Source organism: Mustela nigripes, chromosome 8 (assembly GCF_022355385.1).
Source record: "Mustela nigripes isolate SB6536 chromosome 8, MUSNIG.SB6536, whole genome shotgun sequence".
In the NCBI taxonomy this organism is placed as follows: domain Eukaryota; kingdom Metazoa; phylum Chordata; class Mammalia; order Carnivora; family Mustelidae; genus Mustela; species Mustela nigripes.
The window spans coordinates 68,202,488-68,227,894 of NC_081564.1; the positions used below are offsets into that span (position 1 = coordinate 68,202,488).

The window sequence follows — 25,407 nt, forward strand, 5'->3', positions numbered from 1 at the left end:
TTCCCTAGAATCATTTGAAACAAACCCAAGATATCATGATCCTGTCACCTCACCTGTAAATACTTAACAACACATTGTTTATTAAATTACATTTACATGAGTAAATGTTTTGTCTCCGTATTATAATGTAGACTCTGCCAGGGCAAGCATTGTATCTTTTTCATTCTTGTTTCCCAGCGAGCTCTTCTCAGTAGGAAATGCTACACAAAAACATAAATTAGATTCTTGATCAATGCATGGCAGCAGACAATGGTTCTTAAACTTGAGTGTGTATCCAGAGCAACTGGAAGGTTTGTCAAAACACATAGTGCTGGACCCCCACCCCAGAATTCCTGATTTGGTAGACCTGGGGTGGGGCCCAAGTAGTCACCTTTCTAACAAGTTCCCCAGTTCCCAAATGATGGTGGTAGTGGTGGTGACCGTTAGGATGATGGTGATCTAGATTCATACTCTGAGAACTCCTTCCTTGGAACAAGGAAGATGTTGACATTTCCAAACCTGCCTATTAGTTAATCAAACAATCATATGTGAGGGCTTGAAAGGAATAGAGGGAGAAATAATTTTTTATAGTTTTTATAAGCCCCTACTCTCATGGAAATTTTACTATATGAGTAATTAAAAAAGAAATATAGGAGAATTATTAAGAAACATGGGTGCTGGAGTCCCATATCAGAAGATTTTTATTTAATTAGTATAGAATAGACTTTTTTTTTTTTAAGTGTTCCCAGGTAATCCCAATGTGTATTTACATACCATCACACTAGGCTTTACTGAAGAGGTGAGATTAGAATTTGTCCTTGACTTATGAAGAAGCTTTTAAAAGCTTAAGTGGGAAGGGCCTTCCCACTTCCTAGGTGGGGGGGGGGGGGGCTGCAGTGGCATAAAGCTCCAAATGCTTTTTCTGGTCTTTCCAGGACATTGACTTGTACATAAAAATATTAAAAAATATTCAGAGTTTGTACAACACAGTTTGCGTCCTTTTTTTCTTAGACGAATCAAACTCTAAATCCTCAGATTTCCCATATGTAAAATGGGAATAATAATTATACCTACATCATAGTATTGTCGAGACAATTAAATGATCTTAGTATAAATAAGGAACATTGTTTAGAATAATGTTTAGCAAATAAGTGCTCAATGAATGCTAATCATTATTTATTGAACATCATCTGTATGCCAGGCAGGGAACCACAATGAGAATACTTTGCATTTGTATTCTTTTGACTTTACAAAGCTGTTGTATATTTTAAAAGTCTTTATTTATTTATTTGAGAGAGATATAGATTGGGAGAGACGGCATGAACAGGGAAGAGAGAGAAGCAGGCTCCCCACTGACCAGGGAGCCCATAGAGGACTCGATCCCAGGACCCTGAGCCGAAGATAGACTTTAACGACTGAGCCACCCTAGCACCCAGGCACCCCAAAGCTGCTGTATATTTTTATCACACTTCCTCCTTCCAGTGACCTTTGCAATAGGGAGAGAAAGTTTAATAGCGCCTATATGACAGGAGAAAGCTGTGGAGTGACTTTCTCAAAGAGTGCAATAGTACGTGAACTCCAGTATTTCAAACTCCAAAAGTGTCCCAAACTCTTCAATAAAATAAGGAAGCAAACAAACAAAAACCAAAAACAAAAGCAAAAAAATGTTGAAGAACTGAGGCATTTGTTCAGCTAATTTGTACACATACTTCACTTTACCGAGACAGAGGTCCCTAAGAATCTCAACAATCTTCCTTCTGTCATTCCCAGGTTATCCATAAGGGGGACATTTAATTGGCGGATAATCTGTACTCTGCTTGGAATTACATTTCTTTTCTTTTCTTTCTTTCTTTTATAGAGATTTATTTATTTGAGAGAGAGCAGAAAGAAAGGAAGACAGCACAAGCTGGGAGGAGGGGCACAGGGAGAGGGAAAAGCAGACTCCCTGCTGAACAGGGAGCCCAACGATGTGCGGCTGGATCCCAGGACCCTGGAATCATGACCTGAGCCTAAGGCAGGTAGATGCTTAACTGACTGAGCTGTCCAGGCACCCCAGGAGCTACATTTCTTATTCAGCTATATTTCTAGTCAAGGATTGTCAGATAACTCCATTTACTGGAGAGAACCCTGCCTTTAGGAGAAGTTCTTTCATTCTCTTAAGGAACATCCAGAAAATGGAAAACCTAAAACTAGGCAAGTTGGAACAAGAAAGTTCTCTTCTTCAACACACACATACAAAATGGAAAAGTTAATATAGCAATTAACATGTTCTTTCATGTAACACATACTTGGTGACCTCTTATGTGTATTATATTCTTGGTCTGGACAATACAAGAGTAGGAAAACAAATGTAATTGGAAAACATGAGTAATCATTAATAGAGACATAAAGTCTAAAACTTCCCAAGGTTTCCTCTACTGGTTTCTACAGGTGAGAACTACTGTGAAGGATACAGCTCCTAGGTTACATGACGTGGCTGTTACTCTGTAACTGGTGGCAAATTTTCCACATAACTGAAAACAGATGTGTAGAAAACCTATTATTATCATTACTCCTACTGCTGCTACTACTACTTTAGATTTGCTATCCTCCATTTGAGTTATGAGCTATTCTAAAGAAAAAAGTATGAACTAAGATATTATGGCAGGAAACAAGATCTCTGTGCATTTTAACGGTATTTGTTAGAAATTATTTTTAGCCCCAAACAACAGAAAACCCTATTTGAGTTGGTTTACACAGAGGCTTATTTCACAAAATAAGAAATATAAGGCTAGGAGCCAAGGCTGAATGTGACTTGACAATACTACCAGGGATCCAAGGTCGTTAATTCTGCCAATATCTTTAGAGTATATACCTTCATCCATTTGCTTGTCATCTTATGGTCCAATGATGAGTGCCATGCCTTCAAACTTTTCAGGCAAGAAGTGGAATGAAGCAAAAAGCCAAAGTACACACCAGCTGAGCCTATTTTTTAAAGCATTTCTGTAAGTCCCACCCAGCAGCTTCCATGTATGGGACTTGAACAGGCTCCTCTTGGACTAGCACTGTCCAGCTGATATATAATGCAAGCCACAAATGGGAGCCACATATAAAATCTTACATTTTCTAGTAGCTATGTTTTAAAAAAGTCAAAGAGAGGAAATTAATTTCAATAACAGATTTAACCAAAGATAACCCCCAATTTTTCTCATGTATGACTAATACTTTAAAAATCAAATCAAGATACACATTTTACCTTCTTTTTTTGTATTGTTTTCATAGTCAGTCTGTATCTCAGTTTAGACAAGCTACCTTTCAAGTGCCCAATAGCCATATGTTACTGTCTTGGGTGGGAAGCCTCAGGCCAATCACCGAAGTGTCTCAGAAGGATATATGAATTGGGGTGGGCCATCCAAATAGCAGTATCTGCCTTCTTGACAGTAGCAAATACTTCATTTAAGGAATGAAATGACCTGAATTTAACCAAAATCAGTCCCATCCATGATAGCTCGCTACAATGCTTCAGACCAGGGTTATTCAAATGTAGGACAAACTGGCTTTCAAAGACAAAACAATTTTACCACTCCTAATGAAGTATTTATGATGCTTGTACTTTTTGAAATTTCCCTCATTCAGTTTGATGTTCTTGACAATGTCTGGCGAGCAGGGTTATCTGAGGTGATGCTTATATACAGTCCTTTTTACTGTGGTGCTGACTATAGCAGCCATACCTATCATTTATCATCTAACTACAGTGTTCCCAAACATGCCCGCCCTTTGATGTTCCCAGTGGCCTGGTTGCTCCAGATTTTATGTAATTGCCAGTGTTTAGGAAGGGGCAATGCACTGTTCTCTACTTCCACTCAATTTTCTCTATTTTACGTTCCCATCACTTTCAGTTTTCTTATTCCATGTTCCTTGACTCTTTTTGCATCCTTTACATCTTCACCTTAAGATTATCATTACCAGGGGCGCCCGGCTGACTCAGTCCAGGGGCATGCAACTCAGGATCTAGGGGTTGTGAGTTTGAGCCCCACTTTGGATGTAGAGATTACTTAAAAATAAAATCTTAAAAAAATAATAAAATTATCATTATCATACTTTAAAAGTGCACAAACTCATTTATAGCAAAAAATTTTTGATGATAAGATTTTTCTGAAACAAGAGTGAAGAAAAATCCTTCAATGTCATAACCGTGAGTGGGTGGGTCAAGGGGTACTAAGGTACAGTCCTCGCTGCTTTCAAAGATGACAATTTAGTGTTCCAGTGCTTTTCTGAGAGAGGACATTGAACATCTATTTATGGTGACTGTGATGATAGAGATTAGTAAATCCCCTGCGGGCCGGTAACTGTGCCAGCAGGCGTGGAGAGTGGCAAAGAATTCTGCAGAAGATGGAGGCCTCGGCACAGAAACAAAAATAGCTCAGAAATAGAAAGCGTTCCTTAAGTGCAGAGGCCTCACATTTCCCGGTCCCACCTATTCCGCTTCTCCAGCCACCTGACCTGTATCCAGCTCCTAATCTCTCCTTCATCTCCTCCTGCCTCCGCTCGCTGCCCCTGATGGACCTAAACTCCCAGCCTTCCTCTCGTCCCCTGGGGCTCGGAGACTGGTACCCGCGGATTTCCCGGGCCCGCCCGCGCCTGCGCAGAGCCTCTTCTCGCGCGAACGTGTAGCCATCCCCCCTCGAGTACCCCGACACCTCGGGGGATGCGCGGTCCGCGGTAAACTAGCCCCGCTCCTTTCGTGGAACAACGGGCGTCACCTGGGTCTGCTACGGACTCCTTCAACTCTATACGACCCCTCTCGCATTTCTCGAGATCGCGTCCCCACGGGCGCGCGCCGGCCTCTAAACAGTAACCTCAAAGAACCAGATCCAGGAAGGTCCTGGGGAGGGGAGGGGGGCGGGGGGGGGGACGCGGGCGCGCCGGCCGCGAAGTGGCGGCCGGAGCCCCGCCCCCGGGACGACTTTCCGCCTCCGCATTGGTCCGCGTGCCTGTCAGTCTCCGCCGGGCCGCGCCGGCCCGCCTCCCTGGCTCACTACGCCGCCTGCCTGGCTACCTCGCCGGCTGTCTGCCGCCCCTGCCTGTCGGGACCTGAGCTAGCGCCAGCTCCGCGAAGCTCAGGGAAGAGGGGGGCGGACTCGGCCGCCGCTGAGCATCGCCTGAGTGGGCGGCAGGGCCGCGGCCTCTCCGCCGGCAGCACCACCTGTCGCGGGCCGAGACTTCGGGTAAGGCTCCGCGCAGCACGCGGTTGCAGGCGGCCTGGCGTGGCGGGGCCGGGGCAGGGGCTCCGGGGGCGCAGCGGGGGCGGCCTCCTCCCGCCCGGCCCGCCCACCCGATTGCGGACCCGCCGCCGGCTTTCGCGCGGGCGGCGGGCAAGGACCCGCTTGGCGGATGGGCGGGGCGAGGCGAAGGGAAGCGGCTCCCGGAGCCCGGGGGAGGGCGGGGGAGCGGTCAGGTCGCGGCGGTCCCCAATACGAGCGCCCGCGGCTTTTTCCCGGGCACGGTTTCGGGGCGCGACTTTCCCGTTTCTCGACCCGCCGGTCCCAGGGCGGCGCCCCTGCTGCCCTGGGATGAGGTCTTGTGGCTTCCAGACCGCGAGCGTCGCTCTCCCCTGCGCCCTTTAAAGAACGATTTTGTGGCTTGATACCTTTTATTAAATCTCCTTCTGCAAGGATGAATTAATGACAGGAATTAGGCTCTGTGTGTGTGCATGTGTGTATGTATGTGTGTGTGCGCGCGCGCGTTTGTTCGTTCCTCTCTTTAAAGGAAGTTTGCTACAAGCTAGAAAGTTCTACGTTTGGACAGTTCTGCCTATTCGTGTGAAATGGCATAAATAGACCAGAACTGGCAGGTGTTTCTTGGACACTGTGATGACCACCTCTGCTTGTGTGGTGGTGTTAGATTTGCGGTCCAGGAATTGACTTCTTTCATGGTTACAAAAACAATTTTAGAAAACATGTTGCCTTTTGATGAGAAGCATGATCAAAATGATACATCTTAGCAGTAGTGCTTCCTTACAAAATGCGTTATCTCCTTATCTGATTTATTTTCCTAATGCTTGTGGCAGCTGCTTCTAAGCAGAATAGTTAATAGCATTGTTGTTTCTTTTAGTGTTGCAATTGCTAACAATAGAAGCACGTTTTAATTGTCAGTTCTGGGCCTGACATTGTTCTGTACATGAATAATCTCAAAATAACTCTTTGAGGTTGGTACTGTTATTTCTACTTAACAAATGAAGAGACTAAGGCTTAAGAAGGTTAAGTAACTTGCACAAGATCACAGATTTTATAGGTGGCCAAGTCTGGATTTGAACTCAGGCAATTTAACAAAACAGCTCCAGCTTAGTCGCTCCTTAAGCATTGTTCCTGTTGTTCAAGTAATTGCAATGTTGTACTCATTAATTTTACTCTTAATCTTTACTCATGAATTTATTCTTTAGTTTCCAGGCATCCTGGAAGTTAGAGAAGAAACATTTGCTTGCACTTTCCTCTCCCCACCTTCCCCCTGTGTGTGTATTTGTATGTGTATGTAAAATCTCTTGTGTAACTACTAAAACCAAGTTACATGATACTATGTTACATGGTTTGCAGAAATACAGAAAAAACAACTTAACTCTTGTCTTCTAATGTTGGACCTTTAATTAGCTTTGAACTTTGATTTACAATCAGTGTTTGGCTATCTTATGGTAGTTATAAAGACTTAATTAAAAGTTAAGCATAGAGCCCAGATATGCTGATAGAACTTTTATCATATATTAAGGAAATGTTGGGCTATGCATTTGTAGAAGTTCTTCATTCTCTTGAGAATTAAATATACTCTTGCTCAGTACTTACTTCTGAAAAAGAACTACTCACAGGTTCGTCTTACAGGGTGTTTTTGTCTTTTAAAATACACTTGTTATGGAAATATGTCAAAAATTCATAAAAGAAAACCTTATTTACCGTTTAAGAATTTCTCTTGCAAATTAACTCCTATAAAGCTGCTCATGTATAACTTGTATCAAGTTTCCTATAAAAATAAGCTATTCTTAACTATATTAAATTTTATATTAAGTTAAACTAAAATAAATTCTAATTTATGTTGGTGAATTTTCGACAAACTTAGTCATACTTCATTTATTTATTTATTTATTTATTTTTAAGATTTTATTTATTTATTTGACAGAGAAATCACAAGTAGATGGAGAGGCAGGCAGAGAGAGAGAGAGGGAAGCAGGCTCCCTGCTGAGCAGAGAGCCCGATGCGGGACTCGATCCCAGCACCCTGAGATCATGACCTGAGCCGAAGGCAGCGGCTTAACCCACTGAGCCACCCAGGCGCCCTTTATTTTTTTTTTTAAGTAGGATCCACACCCAACTTGGGGCTTGAATTCACGACTCTAAGATTGAAACCTGAGCTAAAATCAAGACAGATACTTAACCGACAAAGCCACTCAGGCACCCCAAATTTAGTCATATTTTAAAACATAAATAATAATTGAAACCTATAGTTGTTTACTGAGGATCATTTTTAGAAGGAGGACAAAATTCATACTATCAAAATCATTCTACATTTAATTTCCTAAAAATCTATTTTATAAAAAGTTAACTTTTATTTTAAAGTCATCGTTTTAGTTATATGGCTATATATTATATTTCCTTTGCTTAATGTGTACAAATTGCAAAAGTAATGAAAAATACTATATTGATTCTGTAGATGTTGTTCAGAATGACATTTGATGTTGCCTGGCTCTGTATACCATCCAAATTCTAATTACTTGACCTAGAGATTTAATTCGAAATAGTTTAAATAAGTGCTAACCATGAGTATCCTTATAGCTTCAAGGATTTCACAGTAGAAGATATTGATGCAGAAACTAACAGGCATTCAGAACACATCTGAGCACCACAGTCTGTCACTACTACTAATAGTGCTTAAAGAACTAACATTTATAGAGCACTTAGAGGGCACTGTGATAAGCATCTTACACAGATGATCTAATTAAAATCTTAAAATGGCACTGTTTAGCGGGTCCTGTTATTATCCGCATTTGAGTGATGAGAAAACTGCAACAGACTTATTCAAAATCAGAGTAAGAATTGGCCAAACCAGGATTTAAACCCAGTAGTTTGATTCCAGAGCTTGCCTTTGACTACTCTGCTAAACTGCCTGGATATGGATTTTATTGAATAAACTTTCATGTCAAGTAGTCAGGCTCTTTATGATGATTATAAAGCTCTTAATTGCTTGATACTTTGTAAATATCATCCTTACTACACAGCTCTGCAAACCAGAGTTCCCTCTCCCTTGTTTCATTGATGAGAGAAATGAGACTTCTGAGGCAGTCCTGAGACTTTTGGACTTGATGGGCAAGTGTGTGTAGGGGGACAATTGGGACCAGACATACACTGCCAACTTTTTTTTTTTTTAAAGATTTTATTTATTTATTTGACAGAGAGAAATTACAAGTACACTGAGAGGCAGGCAGAGAGAGAGAGAGAAGGAAGCAGGCTCCCTGCTGAGCAGAGAGCCCTATGTGGGACTCGATCCCAGGACCCTGAGATCACGACCTGAGCCGAAGGCAGCGGCTTAACCCACTGAGCCACCCAGGCGCCCCTGCCAACTTTTAATTCTATTAAGGTTAAGGACTCTTTTAAGAACTATTGCAATCTACTATCACCATCTTTTCATAAAAGAAAAGACGTTTTTATCACCAAACAGCTAAGAAGATCAAAATTAGAATAGGAAAACAAAGAGAATTTTGTTTTATGAAGGACTATGTTGCATTGTTCAGTTTTTCTCAATTGGCCACACAACAGTGAGAAATGTGTCCCAGGCTAACACCAATTCAGAAGCCGTTGGGAATGCCTGGGTGACACAGCCGCATCCAAAGTGGTGATGAGCCGAGTCCAGATTCCTATCCCAGTTGGACTGCAGAGCTTGTGCTCATTGCACTCAGTCACGACCTCTAATTTCTGTCTCCCTTGCAGTGACCTCCTTTAACCCCAAGTAGGGGGCCAGGGAGAGTTGTCCCCAGCAGCCAGTGGCCTAGCAGTTTCTGTCCTGGTCCAGCTTGTAAACACCAGAGAGTAAGTTCCAGGGCAAGGCCATGTGAAAGACACACGGTGGTGGTGGGGGGGGGGGGACACCAGAGGCAGATCTCAGTATTCCAGAAGCTGTCAAGGAAGCAAGCAGCTTGATTTTACATGTCAATTAAAAATTAAACGCTGCCTTTTGGTTCCTATTTTTACTTCACTCATTCTGAGAGTTCTCCTTCCAACCCACCTGCATAACAGCGTTTTATCTTGTTGCCTCTCATTGTTCTTATTACTGGTATTTAAGCCTCCCTGTCTATCTCTTATTCCTTGGTTTTAGTTTTGGCAAATTTTTTTTTCCTTAATTCTTTTTTTAACTTATGACCACTGTTTTCAAGACACTATTAAAGTTACCTTTACATTTATTTTATTCTCTATCACTCACTAACAAAGTAATTTTAGTGATTAAACATTCTTTAATTATAATACTTTTTTGCATATAGTCTCATATGATCATCATGGTTATCTATAAGGTGGATTTGACAAGTGGTGTTATCTTTATTATACAGACTAAATTCAGTATTAGGTAGAAGCAAAACTTTAACCAGGAACTGAAAATAGATTTCATGTATTAGAATGCTGCTCTTAAGTACTAAGAGGAAAAATTTTAATCTTCGTTACTTGCAGTGTCAATTCTTCTGGCCACTAAGTGTGGGACTTCTCTCCCGTCCCCTTCCGCAATTCTCCAGTTCTCAGCAGATGCTGATTGGGCTTGCTTTGATGTAACTTAATTCTGACACTGTCCATATGGAGATAGCTTCAGATCCCATAGGTTAAGGATTAGGTCCCAAAAGACAGCCCCTACTTGAGATGCCAATCCTAAGTCCCAGGTTGTGACCCATACTTCTGACCAACTCTCTATAAATTGAGGCTTCGCACAACCCCCTCTGTTTCGATGATTTGCTATAATGGCACACAGACTTACTTATATTTGCTGGTTTATTATAAAAGGATACAACTCAGGAACAGATGGGAGGGATACATAGAACTAGGTATTGATGGGGGTAGGGGTGGAGAGGCATAGAGCTTACTTGTGCTACCTGAGTGTGCCATCCCCCAGCACCTAGATGTGTTCACCAGCATGAAAGCTCAATAGAGCTTGTTAAAAAGAGCCCCTGCCCACTTCCCTTTCTGGAGGTTCTGGAGGCGGGGCAGTAAATTTCTACTCTCTAATGACTTGGTGTTTTTGGTGACCAGCTCAATCTGAGGCTTTGCAGTGGTCTACCCTAGGTCACCTCATAAGCATAAACTCAAATGTGATCAAAAGTGTCTTCTTATGAGTCACAAAAAATACTCCTCTATCATTCAGGAAATTCCAAAGATTTTTTTAGGAGCTCTGTTGCAGGAACTGGGGACAAAAACCAAATATATTTATTTTTTTAAAAAATATTTTATTCATTCATTCATAGAGGGGTTGCAGAGGGAGAGTGAGAGGCAGTGAATCTGAAGCAGACTCCACCCTGGAGCCTATCTTGGGGCCCGACCTCAGGATCGTGAGATCATGACCTGAGCAGAAATCAAGAGTCAGACATGTAACTGACTGAGCCCCCCAAGATATATTTCTCATCATACCACAAGTACTGATGACAAAATAATTTTTTTTCAGATTGTCTTTGATTTAAAGTAAAAAGTATTCTATACTATACCGTAGATTTGCCTACCTCACCAGTATACTAGAATACTAATCCAGTTTTTTGGTAACAAAGTTTTAGTGTTGACAGATAATGCTGTCTGTCCTGGAAGAACCACACAAACACATAATCAGTGCTACCATTTCAGTCTTTGAAATTTATTTTGAAATGATCTGAAAGGCTTTGGTGGCATATGTCATACTTCTTGGCCCCTTAATGCTTCACTGTGTTTTCAGGACAAGTATATCTCTTCCATATGGTTATCAAATACAGAAAATTTAAAATTTTACAGTACTTTTATTTAAGCTACAGTATATCTTCTAGTTTTTCCAGTTGTCCCAATAAGTGTCCTTGATAGCATTTTTTTTTTTTATTCAGGCTTTGCATTTAGTTGTCATATGCTCAGTCTTCTTTAAATTGCAATAGTTCCTTAGTGTTTGTCTTTCACTAACATTTTAAAGTGACCCAATTATTTTGTTGTATATCTCTCATAATTCTTTTTTATTATTACTGAAGTATATTTGGCATATGACATTGTATAAATTTAAGGCATATAACATTAATTAGATATATTTATGTATTATAATATGATTGCCATTGTAGTGATAATTGTCATCTCTTATGTTATATAATTACCATTTTTTTTAAATGGTTGGAACAATTAAGACCTAGTCTCTTAAAAAGTTTGATGGTTATAATACAATGTTATCTATATTCACTATACTACACATTAGATCTTTAGGACTTATTATTTCTTAGGACTCTCATTGCAAGTTTGTATCTTTAAACATCTGTCCTGTCCTCCCACCCCCAGTCCACATCTCTTGTGATTCTTTTTTTTTTTTTTTCTTTTAATTTTGTTTATTTTTTGACAGAGATCACAATTAGGCAGAGAGGCAGGCAGGGAGAGAGAAGAGGAAGCACGCTCTCTGCGGAGATGCAAGGCTCGATCCCAGGACCCTGGGATCATGACCTGAGCTGAAAGCACAGTCTTTAACCCACTGAGCCACCCAGGCGCCCCTCTCGTGATTCTTGATGTCCTTGTAATCATATAAATTTTTTGTTTTTGTGGACACATTTATGCACCACATTTATAGGAAATATCCAGAATAGGTAAATCCATAACGACAGAAAACAGGTTGCTGGTTGCGGGCACTGGAGGAGGGAAAGAACTGCTTAAATGGGTCGTGTTTCCTTCTGGGATGGTGAAGATGTTTTGGAACTAGGCAGAGGTGGGTTGCACAACATTATGGGTTTTCTAATCCCTCTCAGTTGTTCACTTTGAAATGGCAAGTTTTGTTGTGTGAATTCACTTCCATAAAAATTAACTTAAAAAATAATCTCACTGTAATGGTTTGCTGCACTCTGTATACAAACCTTGATTTCTAAGCAAGTAAAAATTCCAGTAAAAAACTTATTGTGGGATAATTGCAATGATTTGTAATGACTAAGATAAATGGGCTTTGCAAGTTCATTTTGGGTGGGAGAATTGATATGCAGAAGAATCTATTGTATTCTTATTTTAAATATTTAATGTGCAATGTATTATGTGGAGTTTTCCATTTTGAAAAATTTCCATGTGTCTGTGATGGTCATGAAAAGGCAAAAACATGTTTTCTAGCTAATTTGTGTATTTTTTATATTAAGTAACAGGTTTTTTGAAAAGAAAAATATTTAGTATATTACCTTTAAACACTGACTATATTAATACATTAAAATTATAAGCTAGATTAAAAGTTTGAATGGCTTCTCTTCCTCTGGATGTTTATGTTCCAGGCTTTCCTGGTAACTTACTTTTCCACTTTCAACCTAAACTCCCATATGCATTTACATGGACCATACCATATGTCTTTGTTTACTAGATGTTACCTTGTTTCTTAATTGCTAGATTTCTTTCTTTCTCTCACAATCAAGAGATACATACCTTGCCACACTTGTGGCTTAGAAAAAGAATAAGTGTTAAGCACACTGTAGTATACAGTACATACAAAATAACAATGATGACTAACCAGGGGCTTAGAGTATTGTCAGGAAAAGTCAGTCGTTGTCTTCACCCAGTTACTTTTTTACAATGGTTACAACCTGTAGAAACATAAATGTACTTTGATAAAGCTTTTTCAAGTGTGGAAAATTAAGCTTTCTGTATCTGCTTTTGAAAACTGATACCTAATGTGCATGTATTCTGTAATATGTTTCTCATCCGTTATCTGCTGCCTTTTCCCCAGGTGCAAGGAAAGATGTTGTCCCGGCTAAGAATAGTCGCTACTCCCTATACTCTAGCATGTCGTCATATGCACATAAAAGAAAAAGGCAAGACACTCATGTTGAACCCAAGAACAAACAAGGTTAGTAACATTAATACTAGCATAACATTTTTCTCTTCCTGGTAAAGGTTTGATATATTTTAGGCTGATAAAGTATGAACTTTTAAAATTTTGTAGCTTTATACTAAAACTGTTCAGAGGTATTTGCTCTTTCGGTATGACTTTCCACTTTTCTCCACATGGCAAGAATCACAGCTACTTGATGGGTCTGTTTGACCACTCAAATTCTACTACCAGAAAAAGATTGACTTTGTTTCCTGCTTTCAGCTCAAAAACATCCCTAGAATAGCAGTCTGCCCAGAACTTTCAGGCCGTGGGGGATACTGAGATTTACCCAGCTCAAATCCAACGGAGCCCTTGAAAGATGGGGTTAAAATTGTAAAATGAACTATTGTCTAATGTCTGCACCTCCGCCCCAGCTTCTTGGACACAGACCTTTGCACACAAGTGCTTTTGCCCATTAATCTCACAGTACTGCTTCATAGTGGAGAGACTTCCAGCCCCCTCTTTATACTCTTAGGGTAGAAGTGATGGGCATTATTGATACCCAGTCTTGCCTTTACTCCATGGCCAAGCTGTGTTCAGTGGGCAAGTCCCTCTTTATTTTCTAGTGGAGATAGTAATTAGTAAGTATATGTATTTCTAGAAAGAGATTTCTCATTGAAAGCCTATAAGAGGATACACTGAGTTCATTGTAATGGGTGAAATTTACCTCTTGGGAATAATGCATACAGGTTAAGGTGTGACTTATTTTAAAACAATGGTCATCAGAAATTTACCAATGCTATTTATTTCCCATGGTGGGGGTTGAGGATAACTAATTGTACAGTATGATATGTTTTGAAGGATTTCAGGCCTACAAAGGGAAATTGACTAGGGGCCACCCAGACTGCCTTATTTTTGCATTTTTGTACCTTAGAATGAGAATTCAGCAGGTAGTAGTGAATTGAATGAAGCTTAATGAGGGATATTCTAATGCTCTCTTGTTTTTGCCTCACTTCCCCAAATCTTGCTTGATCTTCAAGACGCAACTCATTCAAAGTCCAGTTCTCCTGTAGCAACTTTTCGTACACCATAGACTGGAATAATGGCTCCCTTCTCTGAAGCCCTATAGCAGTTTTGTCTTCCTGTTCGTGTAGCAAGTAATCAACATCTTGCTGTGTGCTTCCTTTCATGCCTTAAGTTGTCATTGAAGTAATTGTTGGTATTTACGTTTTCATGAATTTATATTTCTTACCTATATTTCAGGTTCCTTTGGGTCAGGGACCGACCATTCAAAATTTTATGTTTTTTACAATGCCATGGGTATAGTAAATATTTGCTAATTATGTTGGTCTTATTTATTTTTATCCTTAAAGAAACTACTTAAAATGTACTATGAGGGAATTATGAGAAATGTATAAAGTAGTTTAAGTGGCAAATTAATTTTAAGGAGGAGGGTAGTCTAAAATGCATCATAGTACTTCTGCAAAGATAGTAAATCTGATAATGCTCTGGGCCTCTGAGATCTCGCTGGTTGGATAGCATCTCTAAGGTTACCTCACTGAAGGATAATTTTTGGAAACCCCTTTAACATCAGGAAGAGTTTTTTGTTGTGCGTGTTTAAGAGGGGACATAATTCCTGATTTGAGGATCATGAAATCCTTGGGGACTTAAAGACATCAGGTTTGTGCTTCAAATTTTGTAGGCTAAATGTTTTAAGAATATGTTGCTGTAGGGGGCGCCTGGGTGACTCAGTGGATAAAAGCCTCTGCCTTCAGCTCAGGTCTCAGATCTACAGTGTCCTGGGATCGAGTCCTGCATCAGGCTCTCTGCTTTGCGGGGAGCCTGCTTCCTCCTCTCTCTCTGCCTGCCTCTCTGCCTACTTGTGATCTCTGTCTGTCAAATAAACAAATAAAATCTTAAAAAAAAAAAAGAATATGTTACTTCTATGATTAATAGAATAGTAATTTTAGACAGTATCGAATTCTTTTAAGATTGTGATCTTTTAAGATGTCTGTAATCACTGTCTACTAAAGGCAGAACTGTTACTATGTCTTTAAGGCTTTTTCAGTGTGGTAATAGTGTACAGGTCGATGACATTAAGAACATTCAGTGTGGTGCCTCCATCCCCTGAAATGGAAACCCAGAAGCCATTCCACAGTCACAGCCCCCTGCCCCCCCACCGCCGCTAACTTCTCAGCCCCTGGCAACCACAAATCTGTTTTCTCTTCCATAGATTTGCCAATTCTAGTATGAATATGAAATTCTTTATGACATTTTTTAGAAGTCCTTATTCGTTAAAGGAGTAGACATCATTGTGCTAGGTTATAAGCAGGTGTTCTGGTGTGCATTTGATTTCACTAGCCATGAAACTTTGGGTCTTTATTTAACTTCTTCAGATCTCAGTTTACTCACTTAAATCATGTAGGTGATACATTTTGAAATGTTCAAAAGGCTGTGCATGTGGAAGGTTGGATTTTCCCTTCTCTCCTCATGCTCACTTGGTAAACTTTTTAGATAATTTTTTGAACCTCATCTCTGCATCCTGTCCTATAGGAAGTATGCAGGAGCCTGGAGCTCTGGTCTAATGGTTCTTGGTTCTGTGAGGGTTTTTGTTTGTTTTTATTTTAACTCCCCTGGCTACACCTCTAATAAAGTAATTCAAAATTTTCTTTTTTATTTGCATAAGTAACAATTACATTACAACTAATAAAAGAAAGAAAGATCACATTCCTACCATCCGAGTAGATCATCTGTTTTTATTTTGCCAAAGCCCCTTAAAAGTATATTTACTTTGAAGATCATAGGATACAATTTAACATGCCATTTTCCTACTGGGAAGAGTATTTTACAAATAATCCCTATGATGCGTCATAAGCCTTCTATAAATGGCTGCATCACAGTCCAGTAGGTAGATCTGGACTCACAGAGACTGAAGAGAGACCCAGCTTGACCCTGACAGGCTGTGTGATCTGCAGAGTAGATACAACCTCCCGGATCCCAGTTTCTTCATCTGAACTGTTGTGGAGAAAAAGGAATATTGTAAAGCTACTTTAGGCACTGTAAATTCTATGTAAGTGTGAGTTACTCCTTTCGGGGGATGTTTTAGAATTTGGTTAGTCATGATGCTATTGTCGAATATTGTTTTCAGTCTTGACATTATGCATCGTTAGTTACTAGTTAGCAGTTTTATAAGTAGGTATTTGGTGACTTCTTAATTCCTGACGGTTTATTCTAACTACACTTCAAGGGAAGCAAATAGAAGGGGCTTTTTCTTTCTTCACAGTATGTTCACCTGTATGTTCAAATCTAGTTAATGGGCTTTTATCAATATTGGCTTATGTGAAGAAATTGAGTGTTTCTAGAGGAAAATAGCTTAGGGGATCTTTCAGGATCAGCCAAAGAAGACACACTTCCACGCTGCTAAATGGGAGGGCATTGCTGTGGCATAGATGAGAAAAGGGCAGACATGGTGAGATAGGTGACCTGGGGAGATGGAGGAGGAGGAAAAATGAACTGATCGAGGCATTCATTTGAAGCTAATGTCAGCTTTATGGGCTTGCTTCACTTGTTAATACCAGGCTAGCAAATGTAAGCATTTGATCAATTACTAACTTAAATACTCACTATACAAAAGTGTTTTTTAAATCATTTTAATTTCTACCCTGCATTATAAATAAAATGCTTTCTTTTTTAACTTTTTTTTTTTTTTTTTTTTTTTTGAGGTAGGCTCCTTATCCAACGTGGGGCTTGAACTCATGACTCTGAGATCAAGACCCAAGCTGAGATCAAGAGTTGGACACTTGGGGCTCCTGAGAGGTTCAGTTTGTTAAGCATCCGACTCTGGATTTCGGCTCAGGTCATGATCCTAAGGGTCATGTGGTGAAGCCGTACGTCGGGTTCTATACTCAGCTTGGAGTCTGCTTGAGATTCTCTCTCTCCTGTCTCTCCCACTGCCCATTCACTCTCTCTTTCAGTACAGAAATAAATAAAATCTAAAGAGTTGCACACCTGACTGACTGAGATACCCAGGTACCCCCAAATATACACTTTTGAGTGTCCCTTCAACCTAACTTTTGAGTGTCCCTTGAACCTCAATAGGAGATAGGCAGTGACACCTTGTGTAGCCAAGTCATTTACCTTTGGTGGTAGGGTAGGTAAGGTACCTTTAAGTGAAATAATTAGTTCATTTAAATCTAAATTTTAGGGGCACCTGGCTGGCTTACCAAGTGACTGTTGATCTCAGGGTCATGAGTTCATGCCCTGCATTGGGTGCTGAGTTTACTTAAATAAATGGGTAATTTAATTAAAAAAATAAATAAAGTTTAGCTTTTCCACTTTAGTCTTGTACTAGAGTGGGAAAAGGAAGTAAGGGTGAAAGTTTGGGTTTTACTTCTTTTTTTATTAAAGATTTTATTTATTTATTTGACAGAGAGAGATCACAAGTAGATGGAGAGGCAGACAGAGAGAGAGAGATAGAGGGAAGCAGGCTCCCTGCTGAGCAGAGAGCCTGATGCGGGACTCGATCCCAGGACCCTGAGATCATGACCTGAGCCGAAGGCTGTGGCTTAACCCACTGAGCCACCCAGGCGCCCCTGGGTTTTACTTCTTTTATATATCCCAGCCTTAGAGGAAATCTTAGAACGAGAAACATGAGTTGCAAAGATTTAGAGATTTCAGTCTTCTCCCTTTCTCCTTTTTCCAGTATAGCTAAAGGTTTGTCAATTTTGTACATCCTTTCAAAGAACCAACTTTTGGGTTCACTGATTTATTTTTCCAGTTGTTTTTTTCTGTTATCTATTTCATTTATTTTCACTCCGATCTTTTGTATTTCCTTCCTTTTTACTTCAGGTTAAGTTTGCTCTTTCTCTCTCCTGCTGGTTTCTTTTCTTTCTTCCATTTTTTAAAAAAGATTTTTATTTATTTATTTTGAGAGAGAGAGAAAGAGAGAGCATGAGCAAGGTGAAGGGCAAAGGGAGAAGCAGACTCCCTGCTGAGCAAGGGGCTCAATGCCGGACTCGTTCCTGGGACTCCAGGATAATGACTTGAGCTGAAGGCAGATACTTAACTGACTGAGCCAACCAGGTGCCCTCCCCTGGTAGTTTCTTAAGGTATAAGTTTAGATTATTGATTCGAGATCTTTCAACCTTTTTAGTGTGGGCATTTATACCTATGAATTTCCCTGTAGGCATTGCTTTCACTGCATCCCCATAAGTTTTGGTATGTGTGTATTAATTCATCTCCAAGTATCTCTAATTTCCTTTGTGATTTCTTCTTTGGTCAGTTGGTCATTTTGGAGTGTGTTGTTTGAAATCCACATATTTGTGAATTCCCCAAATTTCCTTCTATTACTGATTTTTAATCTCATTGCATTATGGTAGGAGATCATATTTGGATTTAAATCCTTTTAAATTTATTGAGACTTGTTTTATGGTTTACTTAAATAAATGGGTAATTTTTCTGTTTAATTCCATGGACACTCGGTTTGAAGGATGCATTTCCTGCTGCTCTTGAGTGAAATGTGCCATACGAGTCTGTCAGGTTTAGTTGCTTTATAGTGTTGCTCAGGTCTTCTGTTTCCTTTTGATTTTCTGTGTAATTGTTTTCTCCAGTATTGGAAATGAGGTATAGAAGTCTCCAACTTGTCTTTCTTCCTCGGATTCTGTCAGTTTTTGTTTCATGTATTCTGGGCTTTTTTCACAGATGCATATATATTTATAATTGTTACATCTTTTTAATAGATTGACCTTTTTATCATTATAGAATGTTCTTCTCTATGAACAATGTGTATTTCACAATCATTTTGTTTGTTATTAATTTAGCCATTCCAGCTCTCTTTGGGTTACTATTTACATGGTGTATCTTTTCCCATCCTTTTACTTTCTACCTAATTGTGTTTTGAATCAAACTGTGTCTCCTGTAGACAGCATAAAATTGGATTGTGTTCTCCATCTTGCCAATCCATACCTTTTTTTTTTTTTTGAAAGATTTTATTTATTTATTTGACACAGAGAGAGAGATCACAAGTAGGCAGAGAGGCAGAGAGAGGGAAGCAGGCTCCCTGCTGAGCAGAGAGCCCAATGCGGGGCTTGATCTCAGGACCCCGAGACCATGACCTGAGCCAAAGGTAGAGACTTAACCCTCTGAGCCACCCAGGTGCCCCAATCCATGCCTTATTATTTTAGATTTTTATCCATTTACATTATATAGTGGTTGATAGGATATAAGTTATGGCTGTCATTTTGCTGTTGGTTTTCTAAATGTCTTGTCTTTTTTTGTTCCTCTATTTCTCCATTGTTCCCTTCCTTTCTGTTAAACCATATTTTCTAGTAAACCATTTTAATTCCCTTGTCATTTCTTCTACTGCCTTTTTCTGAATTATTGTCTTAGTGGTTTGCTCAGGGAATGAAAATTACCATTTTCATAACAATTTAATTCAGACTGATTCCAACTTAATTTTAATAGTACATAAAAACCGTTCTTGTATAGTTCCATCCTTTCCTTTTGTCTGCTTTGTCATAAAAATTACATGTTTGTACATTGTTTGATCATCAGTACAGATTTATAATTATTTTTTTATGCAGTTGTCTTTTAAGTCAGGTAGGAGAGACAAAGAGCTACAAAAAAACAAACAAAATACATTCATACTGACTTTTATATTTACCTATATGGTGATCTTACCTGTGTTCTTTATTTCTTTGTGTAGATTTGAGTTACTCTCCAGTGTCTTTCTTTCACCCTAAAGGACCCCCTTTGATATTCCTTGTGAAACTGGCCTGCCAACAATGAGTACTCTATCTTTATTTGAAAACATCTAAATTTCTTCTTTGTTTTTAGATAACTTTGTAAGGATTTAGAAATTCTTGATTGACAGCTTTTTTTTCCTTTCAGCACTTTTAATATGTCATCCTACTGTGTTATGGCCTCTGTAGTTTATGTTAAGAAATTTGTGGAGCATAACAAATAACATGGAGGACATAAGGAGATGGAGAGGAGAAGGGAGTTGAGGGAAATTGGAAGGGGAGGTGAAACATGAGACACTATGGACTCCGAAAAACAACCTGAGGGTTTTGAAGGGGTGGGGGGGTGGGAGGTTGGGGGAACCAGGTGATGGGTATTAGAGAGGGCACGGATTGCATGGAGCACTGGGTGTGGTGCAAAAACAATGAATACTGTTACGCTGAAAAAAATAAATTAATTAAAAAAAAAAGAAAGAAAGAAATTAGCTGCTCTTCTTTTTGAAGGTCACCTGTGCATGTTGAGTGACTTCTCCCTGCTTTCAAGTTTCTTCTTTTGGCTTTTAACAGTTTGAACATGATATTTCTAGATGTAGTTCTCTTTGAGTTTTTTCCCTGATTGGAACTGTTGAGTTTCTAGGATGTGTGTTTCTTCTAGGGGTAATATTTCTCACCTAATTTGAGAAGTTTGGGGGCATTAGTTCTTCAAATATTCTTTTGTCCTTTTCTCTTCTTGCCTTCTGGGACTTCTATTACACACACGTTGGCACACTTGATGGTGTCCCAGAGGTCTCTGAGGCTCTGTTCATATTTACTCATTGCTTTTTCTCTCTTCTCAGACTGGATTATCTCAATTGATTTTTCTTTATGTTTGCTGATCCTTTCTTCCACCTGCTCAAATCTGCTGTTTAATCCCTCTGAATCTTTTTATTTCAGTTATTGTACTTTGAGTTCCAGAATTTCTATATTTGGTTCTTTTTTTGTATCCCTTCATGGATATTCTGTAGTTAGTGGGATATCATTCTTGTACTTTCCTTTAGTTCTTTAGATGTGGTATCCTCTAGGTCTTTGAATATATTCAAAATAACTGAAGTCTTTAGTTAGTATAATGTTTGAGCTTCCTTAGGGACAGTTTCTATTAACTAACTACTCTTTTTCCTGAGTATGAGCCAGACTTTGTCTTTTTGCATGTTTTACAATTTTTTGTTGAAAACTGGACATACTCAATAATGTGACTTCTCTGGAAACCGGATATTCCTCCCAGGGTTTCTTCTATTGCTATTGTCTATTTAGTGACATTTCTGAACTAATGCTTTTAAGGTGTGTAAAGTATACTTGAACTATTTAAAATCTTTGTCTTGTTTTGATATGCCCACTAAAGTCTGCTTTGTTGGCTTAGTCATCAACTAGTAATTAGACAGAGACTTAAATACCTAAGGGCAATGTGTACATTGTGGGGCGTGCCTTTCGTACTTAAGCAGTTTACAACTACACATCAGCCTTCACCTCCTGCTTACACAGAGCCTCAAGATTAGCCAGAGATGGGAGCGAAGGGCCTTCCCAAGTCTTTCCTGGATTGCCTATAGCTCCCAGTGATCATCTAGATTCTTGGGAATATTTGAAGCTTTTCAAATTCCCACCCACCCTGTGGACATTTTGTTCCTCGGCTTTTCCTTTTCAGCTTTTTGGTTAGCCTATTGTTTGCCTCAGCTGTTATCCACTGCCACAGCTGTCATGTTAAATAATTACTTCTGATTGTTTTCAACAAGCTCTTCTGGAGAAAAACCTGTTCACACTGTGTGAACTCTAGATCATATTTAATAAAGCCTTGCAAATGGGGTCATCCACTAAATCACCAGACAGGCCAAATAATGACAAATTTCCTGAGTATGGGACTGTAGAATTATCTCCAACCTCTCTTTAGTAGCTGCCAGGCTCTGTTTTTCAAAGCTTATTGTTTCATAATGATTGCTGTTTTCTAGGCTACTGTGGAGCTGGGGAGGGAAGCATAGGAATAAGGCAAATAAAAACGTCAAGAAGCTTGCTGTTCTTATGAGAATTCAGCTATTTTTCTTGAGTAAAATGTTCCCTGATTGCTGAAGCCTTTGGTTAGTTTCCAGAATTCCAAAGAAGTTTATTCTGATCACTTGGCCAATGTTCTTACCGTTTTTATAGAGGAAAAGATTTGGGAAATCCTTACTCTGGCATTTTCACTGACATCACTTCGATGAAAAGAATTTAACATACAACTGAATATCAGAAATTGAAAAAGATTTTATGACATAGATTTTCTTATGAATTTTCCTATGAATTTCTTCCTAAGTACCATTGCTTCCTTTGCCCTCTTTAACTCAGCCTCTCTTTCTAGTGAGGGTAACTCTATCATCAGTTTGGACTATGTTCTTTCAAGCTGTATTCTGTTAATTTCATTTCTAACATATGGACGTATCTGTGTATATGTACTTTATGTGGGTTTTCTGAACATCACAGTCAACAGTGAGTGTTTGATTTGCAACTTGCTTTTTTTCCTTAACTATATGTCTGGGAGGTAATTGTACATAACTGGAGATCTGTGTTTAAGTGTATGGTATTTCATGGTATGGAAATACCATAGGTTCCTTAACCGTTCCATAATTAATGGGCTTTTAGTAAGTTTGTAATAGTCAAGAAAACTAGAAACAGTACTATAGTCTTTATGTATACTTGTCTTTATTTTATGTATGAATATTTCTCTAAGAAGGCTGTCTAGATATAGTGTATGTGCATTAGATTTTAAAAATATTTTTAAGTTGTCTTTTAAAAAACTTAAATCTGTTTACATTTCCAGCAATGATATGTAAGAGTAACTCTTTTACCACACCCTTACCATTATTAGACATGAACAGTCTTACAGATTTTTGACAGTGTGGGCAAAATGGTATCATACTGATTTTTTTACATTTAAATTACATTTTGTAGAATAGCACCCTTGCAACCTCATTAAGCAATAATTTTTCATCCTTTTCTCCTTTTTAGGGAATGGCATTTACATTACAAGAACGACAAATGCTTGGTCTTCAAGGACTTCTACCTCCCAAAATAGAGACACAAGATATTCAAGCTTTACGATTTCATAGAAACTTAAAAAAATTGAATGGCCCTTTGGAAAAGTAAGAATCAATTAAATGTTTAGTTCTCTATTGATGCTCTGATCAGTAAAATTGGGAACATTATGGTTATTGTGTATAAGAAATGTGCAGTCTTATAATGAAGTTTGTGTTTTAGGCAGTTGACTGTTATTTTTATAATGATTACGTTTCCTTTATTTCACTGAATATTGTGTTCACTATTGTAAAATTTAGCAGAAATCCATTTATTTATTTATTTATTTGACAGAAATCACAAGTAGGCAGAGAGGCAGCCGGCCGGGGGCAGGGGGACAGGGAGCAGGCTCCCCGCTGAGCAGAGACCCCCCCCCCATGCAAGGGCTCAATCCCAGGACCCTGAAATTATGACCTGAGCCAAAGACAGAGGCTTAACTCACCAAGCCACCTAGGCGCCCCAGAAATCTATTTTTTTAAGCCTAAAATCACAGAACATTTCAGCCTTGATTGGAATATTAGAAGCAAAAGCTGTCATCTGATTTGTACCCTTTCTCTTCAACAACTTTTATTAATCCTCTACTTTGTGTGTGTCACTATACTAGTCACTGAGGTTGTAAAGTAAGTTAAAAGATAGGTGATCAGTTAATATGTCATCCAATCCAGGGGAGTGAAAAAGAGAAGTAACTGAAACTGTCCCAGGTGAAACAGAGTGTATGCCACCCCATAGCACACAGCCCTGCATTCTAGGGGTTCATCAGTAGTTATACTGTTATCATCATCATACCCTATACTGCAGTGTGCAGCAGAGAAAAGGTACATGCAGAGGATATTCTGAACTTAAAGAGTAACTAACCGAGTTTAAAGAGTACATTAAAGCTTCCTAGAGAAGTGATGCCTGAGCTGAGTTTTAAGCAGTACGTTACAAGAGACAGGTAACATGAGAAAGAAGGGCAGGGTATTCTGTGTAGAGAGACCAGTCTGAAGGCAGAGTTTAAAATATCTTTTGGGAAATGCCTGGGTGCCTCAGGGGGTTAAGCCTCTGCCTTCAGCTCAGGTCATGATCTCAGGGTCCTGGGATCCAGCCCCGCATCCGGCTCTCTGCTCAGTGGGAAGCCTACTTCCCCCTCTCTCTCTGCCTGCCTCTCTGCCTACTTGTGATCTCTCTCTCTGTCAAATAAATAAACAAATAAATAAAATCCTAAAAATCTTTTGGGGGTCAGCACCTGGGTGGCTCAGTTGTTAGGTGTCTGCCTTCCGCTCGGGTCATGACCCCAGGGTCCTGGGATTGAGCCCCCTGCAATGGCTCCCTGCTCAGTGGGGAGCCTGCTTCTCCGTCTCCCCCTGCTTATTTTCTCTCTCTCTCTCTCTCTGTTAGATAAATGAATAAAATCTTTGAAAAATATATCTTTGGGGTTTATTAAGTACAGGAGATTATTTTTTGATGAAAAGTAAGAGTAGTTTCTTTGATCTGTTGGGGCAAAAGGAAGAGAACAGTAGACTGAGAAATGATTGAGACGAAAGGAAATCCAGACTATTTCAAGAAGTTAGATAAGGGGATAGGAAGGACACTGAGCACTAAGTAAAGCAAGACTTGGGTTTCTAGTCCTGCTTGGGGACTATATTTGGGGGTGTATATTTCAGGCCAGAAGGAGGTTTAAGGTGCTCACGCTGTGAGGAATGAGCCCAGAAGAAAGGGTAACTGATAGAACAAGATCCCAGAGAATGGAAAGGGACAGAGGGACAAGTGCAAAGTAGAGCGCATAGGGTCAAAGGCAAAGATAGAGGGCGTAGGGTCAAGTGCAGAGGTAGAGGGTGGCCTTGAACAAGAAAAAAGAAAAGCTCTTTCTCTGAGGCAAGAGCAGAGATGAAATACAGGCACAGGTAGGGGTAACCCTGCAGGTGGTGCGGCAGAGCCTGTGAGCTCCCACCCCACCTGAGGACCTGGATTTTCGATGATGTAGAATATGAAGGTCTTGGCTAAGAGTTGTAAGGGTCAAGGTTAAACAGAATTGGTGAGGACCATGATAAATGTTTAGAATAGCCATTTAGCCAAAAGTGAAGCTGAACAAGGACAGATTAAAGGCCTGGGTAAGCCCAGAAGGCCTAATAGCATAATCTTATTTTTATTGATAAAAAAATAAAACTGCCCAGCAATGTTATTTTTTCCTCAGAAAAGATGAAATGTAATGGGGTTTGCTGGGCTGACAACAATGCTACATTAACTCATTCACTCATTCAGCTCATATTCATTCCAGGCTCCTATGTGCCAGGCATTGTTTTAAGCTCTAGAACTACAGAAATGAGAAATTCCAGCCCTTGCCTTCAGGGAGTTCATGGCTGGAAAAGTTCATGGCAGGGTGGTGCCGTGATAAAGGTGTGGGGGTGTTCCACAATGGTCAGGGTTTGTTGAGGGGGAGAGGCTTGATCGGGATCTAGAGTGGGGAAAGAAGAGATGCCAGCAGGGAGCCTAATAGAACCAGAGAAAATGAAGCGATCCAGGAGCCGGGGCTCTCCGTCAGAACTGTGAGGCACGGCATCGTAGAGCTAGCTGAAGAGGGGAGGGTTGCGATCAGAGGACTGCGTCCGTGGCGTTCAGGATTGCTGAGCTGTAGCAGT

General features: G+C 39.8%; 1 protein-coding gene across 1 annotated transcript in view; it reads left to right on the forward strand.

Moving 5' to 3' along the window:
* The first annotated feature begins 4,883 nt into the window (after positions 1-4,883).
* Positions 4,884-25,407, forward strand: part of ME2 (malic enzyme 2) — a 56,561-nt gene continuing 36,037 nt past the window's right edge. The window contains exons 1-3 of the mRNA XM_059409687.1: positions 4,884-5,186; positions 12,891-13,010; positions 22,724-22,857. Of these exons, the coding sequence (XP_059265670.1) occupies positions 12,903-13,010; positions 22,724-22,857 (242 nt within the window). The 5' untranslated portion in view covers positions 4,884-5,186; positions 12,891-12,902. The remainder of the gene's footprint in view (positions 5,187-12,890; positions 13,011-22,723; positions 22,858-25,407) is intronic.